The 11,230-nt window shown below is 43.6% G+C and overlaps 1 protein-coding gene across 1 annotated transcript in view; it reads left to right on the top strand.

Annotated features, from left to right (window-relative positions):
• The window catches only part of LOC103768918 (ovostatin-like), a gene marked incomplete at its 5' end in the record, with an annotated part of 21,083 nt that extends 10,871 nt beyond the window's left edge, over positions 1–10,212 (top strand). The window contains 14 exon segments of the mRNA XM_008936081.1: positions 14–65; positions 316–399; positions 1,324–1,500; positions 1,804–1,885; positions 2,579–2,735; positions 3,185–3,259; positions 4,868–5,033; positions 5,652–5,872; positions 6,309–6,524; positions 6,664–6,788; positions 6,981–7,071; positions 7,890–7,961; positions 9,247–9,349; positions 10,160–10,212. Of these exon segments, the coding sequence (XP_008934329.1) occupies positions 14–65; positions 316–399; positions 1,324–1,500; positions 1,804–1,885; positions 2,579–2,735; positions 3,185–3,259; positions 4,868–5,033; positions 5,652–5,872; positions 6,309–6,524; positions 6,664–6,788; positions 6,981–7,071; positions 7,890–7,961; positions 9,247–9,349; positions 10,160–10,212 (1,674 nt within the window).
• Between the last annotated feature and the right edge of the window lie 1,018 nt (positions 10,213–11,230).

The following is an 11,230-nucleotide window of genomic DNA, read 5'->3' as shown; positions in this document are numbered from 1 at the left end:
TGCAATCAAACAGCCTGAAGGTATTAAAAAGGAATTGACTCAGAGCTCCCTCGTCTGTACGAAAGGTAAGGCAAGTTCACTCATTCCAGTTTGCCCTACAAAACCAGAGACCCTTCCAGGGGTGGAGAGAGGGTCTCAGTGTCAAGGTGCTGGGCTACAAGTCAGGATTTTCAGAGCATCTTTGACTCATTGGGCAAGTCTCTGCAGCCTTTTCTTTACCCAGACTGTAGACCATAGCAGTCACTTCACATACAAAGTGAAGACTTCTAGAAAAAAAAGATTATTTTAACAATTCTTGTTATATTTTCTCATCAGGTACAATGACTTCTGAACCAGTGTCTCTCAGCCTGCCAAGAAACATAGTGCAAGGATCAGCCAGAGCCTATTTTTCTGTGATTGGTAAGTTTAGGACTTAAACTAAAGCCAAAAGTAAATGGCATTCCTCTTTTGGTGTGCCAAGTGCCATCATGAATACATGTGTAAAACTAATGTGAGGTTGAGTAAATACTTAATTTAGAGGAAGTGTTTCCTACTTTGCAAAATGACAAAGGAAGACCAAAATCGCTTGGAATTATCTCTATCAAAAGAGAACAAAATTACTTGAGTTTATACTGCAATTCAGATTATACTGCATTGGCATATCCAGTTCTGTATAGGAATCCAGTTAATTTAGCCAAAAAGCACAATAAGAAAGACTTCTTTGGAAAAAAAAAATAAAATTCTTGGAAATAAGACTTCAGAATTTTGCTAGCTGCATAATTTCAAATTTCATTGTTTTCATATAATGAAAAACATTTGTCAGTTGAAAAGCTCCCATGGAATAAGATTTTCAGGTTCCAACCAAACCTACTAAGTTGTCTTCAACATCAGTTTTTGGAGGTTCTGAACTCAGGATGCTTCCTCAACACTTATTTTGGATGCCTGGGTGAGTGTGAGGTGTGCTGACACCCCACAGTACAGCCTCTGTAGCCCCTAGGATAATACCCCACACACCATCCTCAGGCTGTAAACCTTCAAAGGGTCGTGAGCTGTTCCTCAGAGCCCATGCCAGCCAATATTGGTGTTCAGATTTTTCTATAATTATTAGTTTCTCCCAGGTGTCCAGCATCAAAATAAATTTAAAAAAAATTAAAAAAATTAAAAACCCCAAACAAAAAAAGGAGACATTTCAGCCTTTCTTCTAACCTGTGTCTTTGGTTACTATGATTCCTCTATATTGCTCATTGCCCTTGGTAATAGTAAGATAATACAAAATAATGTATAATGCTGTGTAATAAAAACACATTTTAACTGAACTGACTTGTTACATCTTTCATTCTTCAGGAGACATCTTGGGCACAGCCCTCAGGAACATGGAGAACCTCCTCCATATGCCTTATGGCTGTGGAGAACAGAACATGGTCCTGTTCACACCCAACATCTATGCCCTGGATTATCTGAACAAGACTGGGCAGCTGACTGCAGAGCTCAGAAACAAGGGTACTGGATACTTATCCAGAGGTGAGCAGCTTTCAGATTCTTCCATCTAATATGGTGATTGTGTGCATTGAACTCTAAAGCTCTCCATGGTGAAAATGAGCTCTGAATTCTAGCACCATTTGTTGCATAAGAGCAGACCATGACAGCACCCAAAGCAGCACTTCATCCTCCAGGAGCACCAGCAGGTGGAATCCCTAGTGACTGACATTATTCACTGGTCCTACATTACTTAACATTAAACCCAAAATCTTACTGCTTCAGCTGAATAAACAGCAGAACTAGTCCTTTTCTGTGATGAGAAAAATGTCTTTATTGTGTCTCCAGGGTACCAAAAACAGCTGTCCTACAAACACAGGGATGGGTCCTACAGCTCCTTCGGGTCACGAGACAAGGGAGGGAGTGTGTGGTAAGTGCTGGCACGTTCTATTTCCCTAGCACAGCACCCTTAGGCTTTGAAAAATGATCAGAGCATGAAGTGATTCTTATTTTTAATAGACTAAATGGACACAGCTCAATTAATTTGGCTCTCCTAGTAAAAGAGAGTTTAATAAACCAGAGAGAGCGCAACAAAAAGATTACAAGATGATTGGGAGCTGGAGAACATAATGTTCAAGGGGAGGCTGAAGGAACTGGGTTTGTTCAGCCTGTAGAAGAGGAGGCTAATGGGGAACCTAAGTAAATCTTTCTGCTGTCTAGATGGGGACCTGAGAAAAGACAGTCAGACTCTTGTCAGGGGTGCACGGAGTAAGGACAAGAGTTTGTCCTTGCTCAAGTTGCAACAAGGAAAACTCCAGCTAGGTAGAAGGAAAAAAAAATCTTCCCCAGGAGAAGTCTGCAGCACTGACAAATGCCCAGGGATGATGTGCTCATGTCTGTTCCTGGAGATTTTCACAACATGACTGGACAAGAGACTGGGCAATCTGACAGAGCTTTGGAGCTGGCCCTAGTTTAAGTTGGACTGGAGACTTCCAGAGGTCCCTTTCCACCTAGATTATTTCCTAGTTCTATTAATTAGGATTAGAAATTGTTACTATCAATCATCAAGCTGTGCCTGTACTTTACCCCTGCTCTGACAGAGTGGTTTCTGGCTCACCTGCAGGCTCACTGCCTTTGTGTACAAGTCATTTGCACAAGCTGCACGCTACATCTACATTGATGACAACGTCCAGTCTCAGACTCTCATCTGGCTGGCAAGCAAGCAGAAGTCAAATGGTTGCTTTGAAAATTCTGGCTCACATTTCAACAATGCTTTGAAGGTAACTGAGACAAGTGTAGCCCCAAACTTCCAGTCCTGACACTGGGATTGATTTGGGTCATCTCTGCCAGGCATAAGCTCTTCCTGGTACTGTTCTCTCATGTCTCATATACAAGCAGGGCATGATTCTTATGTCTGCTTTTGTTGATGAGGTAGAAAAGAGCAGAACTTTCTGAGTCAGAAGTCTCAGGTTTTATTTTCCACCACTGCAGTCTGTGTTCAGACACAGAATATACTTTATTGCATATATGCAAAAGCCAAGAAAATACATTAAATAATGTTGGCTTTATCCTGACTGAACTTGCTCTTTATTGTTCTTGTGCACACAGGGAGACAGAAGTGACTTCTGATCTCAAATCTAACTGATATCTAAATAATGAATCAATTTGTATTATGTTTCTTTCTAGGACAACTATATTGACTTGTTCTTTGCTTTATTTGTTTCTTCAGGGTGGAGAAGAAGGTGAATACTCCCTCACAGCCTACGTCGTGGCAGCATTGCTGGAGGCTGGACACTCTGCTGAGGTAGGTCCATGATGCTGCTGTGCTCTGTTAGTTTGTCAGCCCTTTGTCAAGCAGAGCACAGGTCGTAGTCCTCACATCCATATTCTTTAACAGTGTGAGAGATACTGATTGTAGGATAGTAGGGTCAGCTGAGGAAATCTATTCCCAGAACCCTGCAGTTGCTATAAGTATTTGAGGAGTGTTACAAATGAGTCATGTATCCAGTTTCTATGGACTAATCTGAAAATCCCTGAGGAACCCAGTTGTGTTAACCAGTGGAAGTTTATGTAGGTGCAAAATCCAGCCTCAATTTGCCCACTCCACCCAGAGTCCAGTTGGGAAGTTTCTCTGAATTTGCCTAATCCAAAGTTCAAGCTCTCCAAGTCTTCAGTACTACAAAGTGCTGTTGTGCATTTGGATTCAAGCTGTGTTTCCATTTCCCAATAGCATTGCTAATAAATGGAAGGAAAAAAATGAGCTGGTGACTGGAGTACTAGACACGGGGGGAATGAGAGCTGAGTTCTGTTTTATGTAATATACTTCCTGCATATTCTTGAGACCTGTTTTTTTTTTGCTCACTTTGTTCTTTGTAAGATGGAGGTGAGAATTGTTCCAAATCTCACAAACATGTTCTAGGTGTGCTGAGTCTTGCAGGTCCCCCAGATACTCTGGTATGGGGCATCATTTAAGTACCTGAGACCAGCAGGATAAAAACATTGTGCAGTATCAAATAGTTCTTCAGCAACATGAATTTACTCTCAAAATCTTCATAAAAAGCTCTTTAGAGCTTCTTAGACCTGGTGCCACATCTCTAAGTGAAGCTGGATAGACAGGACACGGTTGGTAGTGTGCTGGTGATGAGTGAGATGAAGTAGAGCTCACATAGACTGTAAGGCTAAAAGGACTGAAGAGTTATCTTGATAGCTATAGCTAACAAATAAGTAATAACATCCATATGAGAGCCTGCTTCATAATGAGGTCTCAATATACTTTACAGAGTTTTGTAAGAATAATCATAGAATCATAGAATCCTTTAAGTTGGAAGGGACCTCCAAGATCATCAAGTCCAACCATTGAGCCATTAGGGCTCCAAAGTCCTCTCCCAAAACAGGTCAGAATCTGTCAGGGCTGGAAGGGACCACAAGGATCCCCCAGTTCCAACCCCTCTGCCATGAGCAGGGACACCTCCCACTAGATCAGGCTGCCCAGAGCCTCCTCCAGCCTGGCCTTAAAGACCCCCAGGGATGGGGCCTCAACCACCACCCTGGGCAACCCATTCCAGGGTCTCACCACTCTCATGGGGAAGAGCTTCTTCCTCATGGCCAGCCTGAATCTGCCCACATTTTAGAGCTAAAGCTACCAAGGGACAAAGGATTCAGCTGTGTAAGGTCATCTCATCAGTCAAGAAAAGAACCAGTGCTGTAAGTCTGGCCATGCTGCCTCTAAATAAATGCAGAAGGAAGGCAGCCCCACTGAAAGGACATCTTGTACAGGATATACACTGCAGGCTCCTAAACATGCCACAGATCATGTATGTTTTTAGCATGAAGAGTCAGTGATGGCAGCTTAAAGAGAAGCTGAGACACAAACCCAAGTAGCTGACAACTCCACTATGTTTTGCATTACTAGCACCCTCTCGTTCAGAGTGGCATGAACTGTTTGGAGACTGCATTTGGCAATGGGGTCCACAACCTGTACAACCAGGCCCTCTTTGCCTACACCTATCGATTAGCTGGCAAAGAGACAAGATGCCAGTTCTTCCTGGAGAAGCTGGACAAGGCAGCTACCAGAGATGGTAAGTGCAGTATGGCCCTAACACAGGGACTGCAGCTGATGGAGTGGGCTGTGGTGGGATGTGAGCCATTCTGATGTACAGTTCTCTCCTTCCTGCTGCTCCTTTTTCCTGCTGTGCTACTGAATTTATCTTTGTGAACTTCTATGTCTGACTCTTTTGGCTTCACAAAAGATTGAGCTGTGGCCTGATTTTCTTAGAATTATGAAATAATGTAGGTGGGGAGAGACTTCTGGAAGTCTCAGTCTAAGACAGTAGAAGATTGTACTTAGTCTCTCCATTAGCCTCCTCTTCTCTGCACTGAACAAACCCAGTTCCCTTGCCTATGTCATGTGCTCCAGGCTGCAACTGCCTTAACATCATTCTTCACTTCATCCCCTCCTTGACTCATACAACCCACACCCTTTCCATCCTTTCCTGTTCTCCTTCCCATTCTGGATGTAAAACTTATCCAGTTCAGGACACTGGCTGAAAAAAACACTGGATAAAGGCAGAAAGGGCATTGTATGCCTGTCTCCTACAGTTTCCTATCTCCTCCAGTTTCACCAGGTGATGCTGTAGTAAAATAACCAGCAAGTAATTTTTTTCCATGCTTTTTGCACCTCACTTTTCTGTTTTCAGGTGGTTCAGTTCACTGGCAGAGAGAAAATAAGCCACCAGAAGAATATGTCCCTGTCTTCTATTCCCGTGCCCCTTCTGCTGAGATAGAAATGACTGGCTACGTGCTCCTGACTTTGCTCAACAAGCCAAACCTCTCCCCAGAAGATTTATCTCACATTTCTCGTGTTGTGCACTGGCTTGTCAAGCAACAGAACCCATATGGTGGTTTCTCCTCCAGCCAGGTAACAACTGGGTGTGGTGAAAAGAAAGCTGCTGGGAGCAGTCCAGCCTGCAAGCTGGATCTCAATAGTAGGACCTATCTTCCTGGCTGCATATTCATTTGAATAATGATAAATGGTGCTCAGATGAGTCTCCTCATGAGGGCACATCACACTCCTCATAGGCAGGGTCACATATGTTTGAGGTCTAAGAAATGGGAATTTATGTGAGTTTCAAGCTAGCAGCAGACAGCAGTTGCTGTTGACACAGCATTATCCCAGGTTTTCTGGGACAATTCAATCCTATTGTCCCAGAACTTGTATTTTGTGTCCTCAGTTTTTTAGCAAAGTCTCCCTCCATTTCTGAAGGAAGAGCCAGGGAAATCAGAGCTGTGCTAATCCCAGGCACCACCTCACAGCCAGGACTCTGTCTCATCAGGGGCCACGTTCTTCTTTTCAGGACACTGTCGTTGCTCTCCAAGCTTTAGCCCAGTATGGATACCTCACCTTCTCTAAGAAAAATCTTAACACAGTCAAAGTCAACTTGCTGGAGTCCCCCAGTAAGAGTTTCCAGGTGAACGATGAGAACCGCTTCCTGCTGCAGCAGGTTTCCCTCCCCACCATCCCAGGCAGCTACAGCGTGGAGGTGGCTGGCACTGGCTGTGTCTACCTGCAGGTAAGCAGCCTGGGAACTGCACCACCCCTCTGAGAACTAAAGAGGTGGGGCCTCCACACCTCATTCCTCTCCATACCTCGTGCCCAAGCCACAGAACCCTGCAAGTCTGTGACCACCTCACACTTCCCATCTCTTTCAGACCACCCTGAGATACAACGTCCACCTGCCAAAAAAAGCTGCAGGATTTTCTCTCTCTGTACAGCTGGCCAATGTGTCCTGCACAGAAAACTTCCCACCAAAATTTGACCTTGTCCTCTCTGCCAGGTAACAGCCTCTTATTAATCTACCCACTTGCATTCAGAGTTTGGTAAAGTGTCCAAGAAAGGGTGGAGGTACCAGCAGTTAACTGCAACTATGCAGCTGCAGGAAGACAAACAGGATCACTGGGAGCTGGCAATGCCATCCACTGGTGGCCTCTCCTTTTGCAGACCAGACTAAGAACTTTTCTCATTTCAGTTACACAGGAAGCCGCCAAGTCTCCAACATGGCTATTATTGATGTGAAGATGCTCTCAGGTTTTGTTCCTGTCAGATCTTCCCTGAAAAAGGTAAAGAATGCGAGCAAAATTAACTAAAAAATAGGAAGTTGACAAAAACAGTCTCTGGTTAGCAAGTCAGAGCCCCACAGGAATTCTGCAAAGTCCTTGAGCATAGCCTCCTGTCACATACTCTGTGTCTCAGACTTGTTCATCTCTTGAGGACAAATTTGTTAGGAGTTGCCCAATCCAGTAGCCCAACCAAGGTGGGACTGCTGCAGTTTTGTATCCCCAGGCCCAGCCAACAGCCAGGCTGGGTGTGTGTTCCAGCAGCCAGTCACATATCTGTCTGCACACGCTTCCTTTTTGCCAGAAATTCATAACTTCTCTTTGGAAGCTTGTTCCACTGCCATGTTACACTGTCTGGCATCCTCTTCCTCCTTATTTGTACTTGGGGGAAAAAAAAAAAGCTGGTTTTTAAGGTTTGGAATGTTTTAGTTTTGTGTATTTTTGTAGTAAAATGATTTTGCTCACATGTTTTGAAACTTTTTAAAAAAACTTTTTAAAATAGACAGTGGACTAGCAAGTGAGTCAGCTTGAGCTGCAGAAATGGCCATGGGACTGTGAATTCTTATTGGAATGAGAGCTCTTCTGTTAGTGATGGAGCTCACACACACCAAAGCTGACTAGTAAAACAATCATTGGGATTGGTTTGCACTCCTCATGCTATGAAAACAGCTAAACATTTCTCGGTTTGGCCACGAGATGTCAGGGTGGCCTAAGAGAAGCATGGCAGTCCCTTTAAACCTAATTTGCTATCAAATAGCAGCATTTTAAAGTTTTCTTGGCAAGCCTGCTGTTAACACTGCTATCCTTTGCCTTACTTAAAGCTTCAGTACCAGAATTCTGTTGTGGATCATGTAGACATCAAGAACAACCACATCTTCTTCTACCTTCACAAGGTAATTTTGGGAGGTTTCTTCTGGCTTTTACTAAATTGGAAGTTTAAAACAGGCTCTTGGCTAGAAAAAAATCCTATTAATCACAGATTAGCAATACACATATCTTAAAGATGGAAATGGACTTCACTCATTCCATATATATGCTATGTGTAAATATATATATTATATTTTATATATATATACTCTGTATATCTCAGATATATATGCACAGTAGCTGTAATTGCACTGAAGAGATACCTGTATTATTTTTTGTGAGGAGCACAGTATGATGAAATAGCAGTTCCCAGGCAGCAAAGCTGCTTGCCATATTGCACAAGTTTCCAGGAACATTCCTCATCCTCTAAGTGATGCTGCTCATTCCTTCATCTGAGAGTGTTTTACAAGGAGTCAGAATCATCCCCTCTCTTTTAGAGACATTTCTGTATGAAAAGAATAGTCCTCCCACATCAATGGCATTCACAAAGGGAGTGAGAGAGGAGAAAGCTGAAAATCAAATCACAAGGGGTCTTAAAATGCTAAGAAATAAAGGAGAGAGGAAGCAAAAAGTAGTCATGATATCTACCTCTCCAACAGTAATTGTTATTAGTTGGCCTCCAAGGATCTAGTAAGGAAGATTGGAGTCAGTATTCTGACTTCACAGAGTAGCTGAGACATTGAGATGTGGAAGGTTTACCAGTGATGCAGGAAGTTCTCCAGAGCCCCTGTCCATGGCTCCGTTCCTCTGAAGAGGTCTGCAAGATAAAAGCAAGGCCAAAGGGAGGGGAAAGCAGGGGCACAATCCCAGGCACACAAGAGAAAGCTGAGGAAGATGAGTGAGGAAGAAAATTTGGGACATTTGGCTGCCAGAGTGGGGAATGAGGAGCAGAATCACAGGGGAGGATGGAAGTCTGGAGTTCAAACTGATTAAAGAGAGAAAAATGTGGAGAAGCTTGATAGGGGTGCAGAAGGTGGTTTTAGCTGGGAAAAGGCAAGGAAAGAAACTAGCAGTGACTTTGGGTGGCAGGATGAATGCCAATGTGCTGAAAGCTGCAGTGATGAGAGACAGGTTGGGGTGACTGAAATGGGAATACCAAGAGGAAGAAAGAAAAGAGCACACTAGTTTAAAACAAAACATGTAGCAACAACTTTTAAACAATGATCTGACTTGACATGGAGTTTACAATCTGGAGAGATCCATAGAATGGCACTTTGTCATCCAGTCTGACCTAGAAATGCATCTCTTCAACCTTAAACTCAGAAGGAGGTGAAAAGAAAAAGTCTGATGGATTTTTTTTGCCATTTCCAGGTCTCCCAGAAGACCATCAGCTTCTCCTTCAGCGTGGAGCAGAGTCTGCCTGTCTCAGACATCAAACCAGTGCCAGTACACATATATGACTACTATGAGACAGGTAGGTGACCTCAGAATGCTTCAGCCCAGCCCCTGAAATCAAAGCCTTGATCTCATTTACAGGGTGCCAGCAGTGGATTGTCCCTTGTGCTGTCCTTGCTCTTCTGTAGCTGCTGCCTTTGTTTCTCAGGAGAGAATTTCTCAGGCTTTGCATTACTACAGCAGCAGCTGCTTTCTTACAAACTACACACAGAGAGAAGTGTGGTTCCACTTTCCTTCCACAGTTTGAACACCACAGTTAAAATCAATAACTCAAAGGCAGGAGTGTTCCTGACTTACCTGATCTGTGTTATCTCACATTGCTGCTTGAGATGGCCACAGTAGGCTGCAGTCAAAGAACTCTTCCTTAGTGGGATTGAAATACTTAGGTAAAAATGACAGTCCCACTGAACTCAAGAGGAGTTTAAGCACCTAAGTAGAAAGCCAAGTGCCTGACTGCCTTTCTCCTTTGGCCTCAAGGAACTACAATTGCATCAGACATTACCAAGTTGTGGAACTTACGTGGCCCATGGTGCTTTTCTCAAGCTCAGTGCAGCCTTTGGCAACTGCATCCTAGCAGCTGTACCCAGAGAATTGACCCTGGAGTGCATGTTCTGCCACCTGATCCATGTCTTCTGTGGTCACAGCAATGATATGTCCTGACAAACAGAGACAGAGGAGTGCACTGGGCTCTGAGTGTGCACCCCTGCCACTGGATGCCTTGACAACTGGAAGACTACCACAAAATCTACCAAACGTTCATCACAGGGGCATAGGGACTGAGGTCAGAATGATTTCTCATGCAAATGTCACCTTCTTTTCTCCTTTCCAGATGAATATGCCCTTGCAGAATACAAAGCACCCTGCTCCCCACCTTCCAGCTGAAGTCAGACGTGTGCCAGGAGAGGTAATGGTTCAGGAGGTACCAGGGAAGCATTTGTAGAGGACAAAGAGAATGAGAGACTTGGGGGTTTTGATAGGAGGGCAATGAAAAGCACATAGAAGAATGAAGAATAAGCAAATCCCAAATGGCAATAAATCAGAATGACCTGTTCTGGCCCACACTTCAAAGGAGCTTGCAGTCAGTGTGGATCAGAAACTCCAGATAAAGGGCTTTTCCTAGCGAGGGAGATACTGTGCAATTGTTAACCCTGACCATCCATCTTTTGGGGAACTCATGGCACAGATTCCAGTGGAAGCTTTGTGTAAGAGTAAACTCCTCATGCTTGTTTTCTTGGCTTATTTCCTCTTAAGAAATCCAAGATTAGGAGAATAATCTGCTGCTGATAGTGCTTCTGTAGGTTTTACTAATTTTGTTCTTTCCCTTTATCCTGAAGGAAGATTCTGAAGAAATTACTTTGATCCTCACCTTTTCCAGGGATGGAACTGAATCATTTACTGATGTCAGAAGTCTAGTCACAGAAGACAACTTTTATGCAGTTTTTGCCCCTATTTGGAAAAAAAAATGTTTTTATTCAGGTTTACAGCTCATATTTTACTGCTCTTTGTAATAAAACCACCTGATTGGCCACGCTCTTTGTCCCAGTCTCCAGTTCTTGCTGTATCTAGAACTGGGTGCTGTAAGGTGTTTAAAGAATTAAAATAATTAATACCATGGACAGGTCAATCAATGACAATGACATCCTGACATCAGTGACACCTTTTGGCACAGACAGGGTCAGGGCCTTGGCCTGTGTGATGGGACCTTTCTACCCAAAGCCTGACTGTGGGAGAACCTGGGGAGCTGTAACAGAGAGACTCTGAAAAGGGTTTAAGAAGGTGAAGAAGCACGTAAATGTTGGTTTGGAAGGGACCTGTGTAGGACATCAACTGAAACCTCTTGTTCTAAGCAGAACCACCCAGTAGGAACCTGCAACATAAAGCAGGAGACCTCCACTGTCCT

Source organism: Merops nubicus, unplaced genomic scaffold (genome assembly GCF_000691845.1).
Source record: "Merops nubicus isolate BGI_N331 unplaced genomic scaffold, ASM69184v1 scaffold6912, whole genome shotgun sequence".
In the NCBI taxonomy this organism is placed as follows: domain Eukaryota; kingdom Metazoa; phylum Chordata; class Aves; order Coraciiformes; family Meropidae; genus Merops; species Merops nubicus.
The sequence above is the reverse complement of the archived record's forward strand: the minus strand, read 5'-3'. Positions and strand labels throughout refer to the sequence as shown.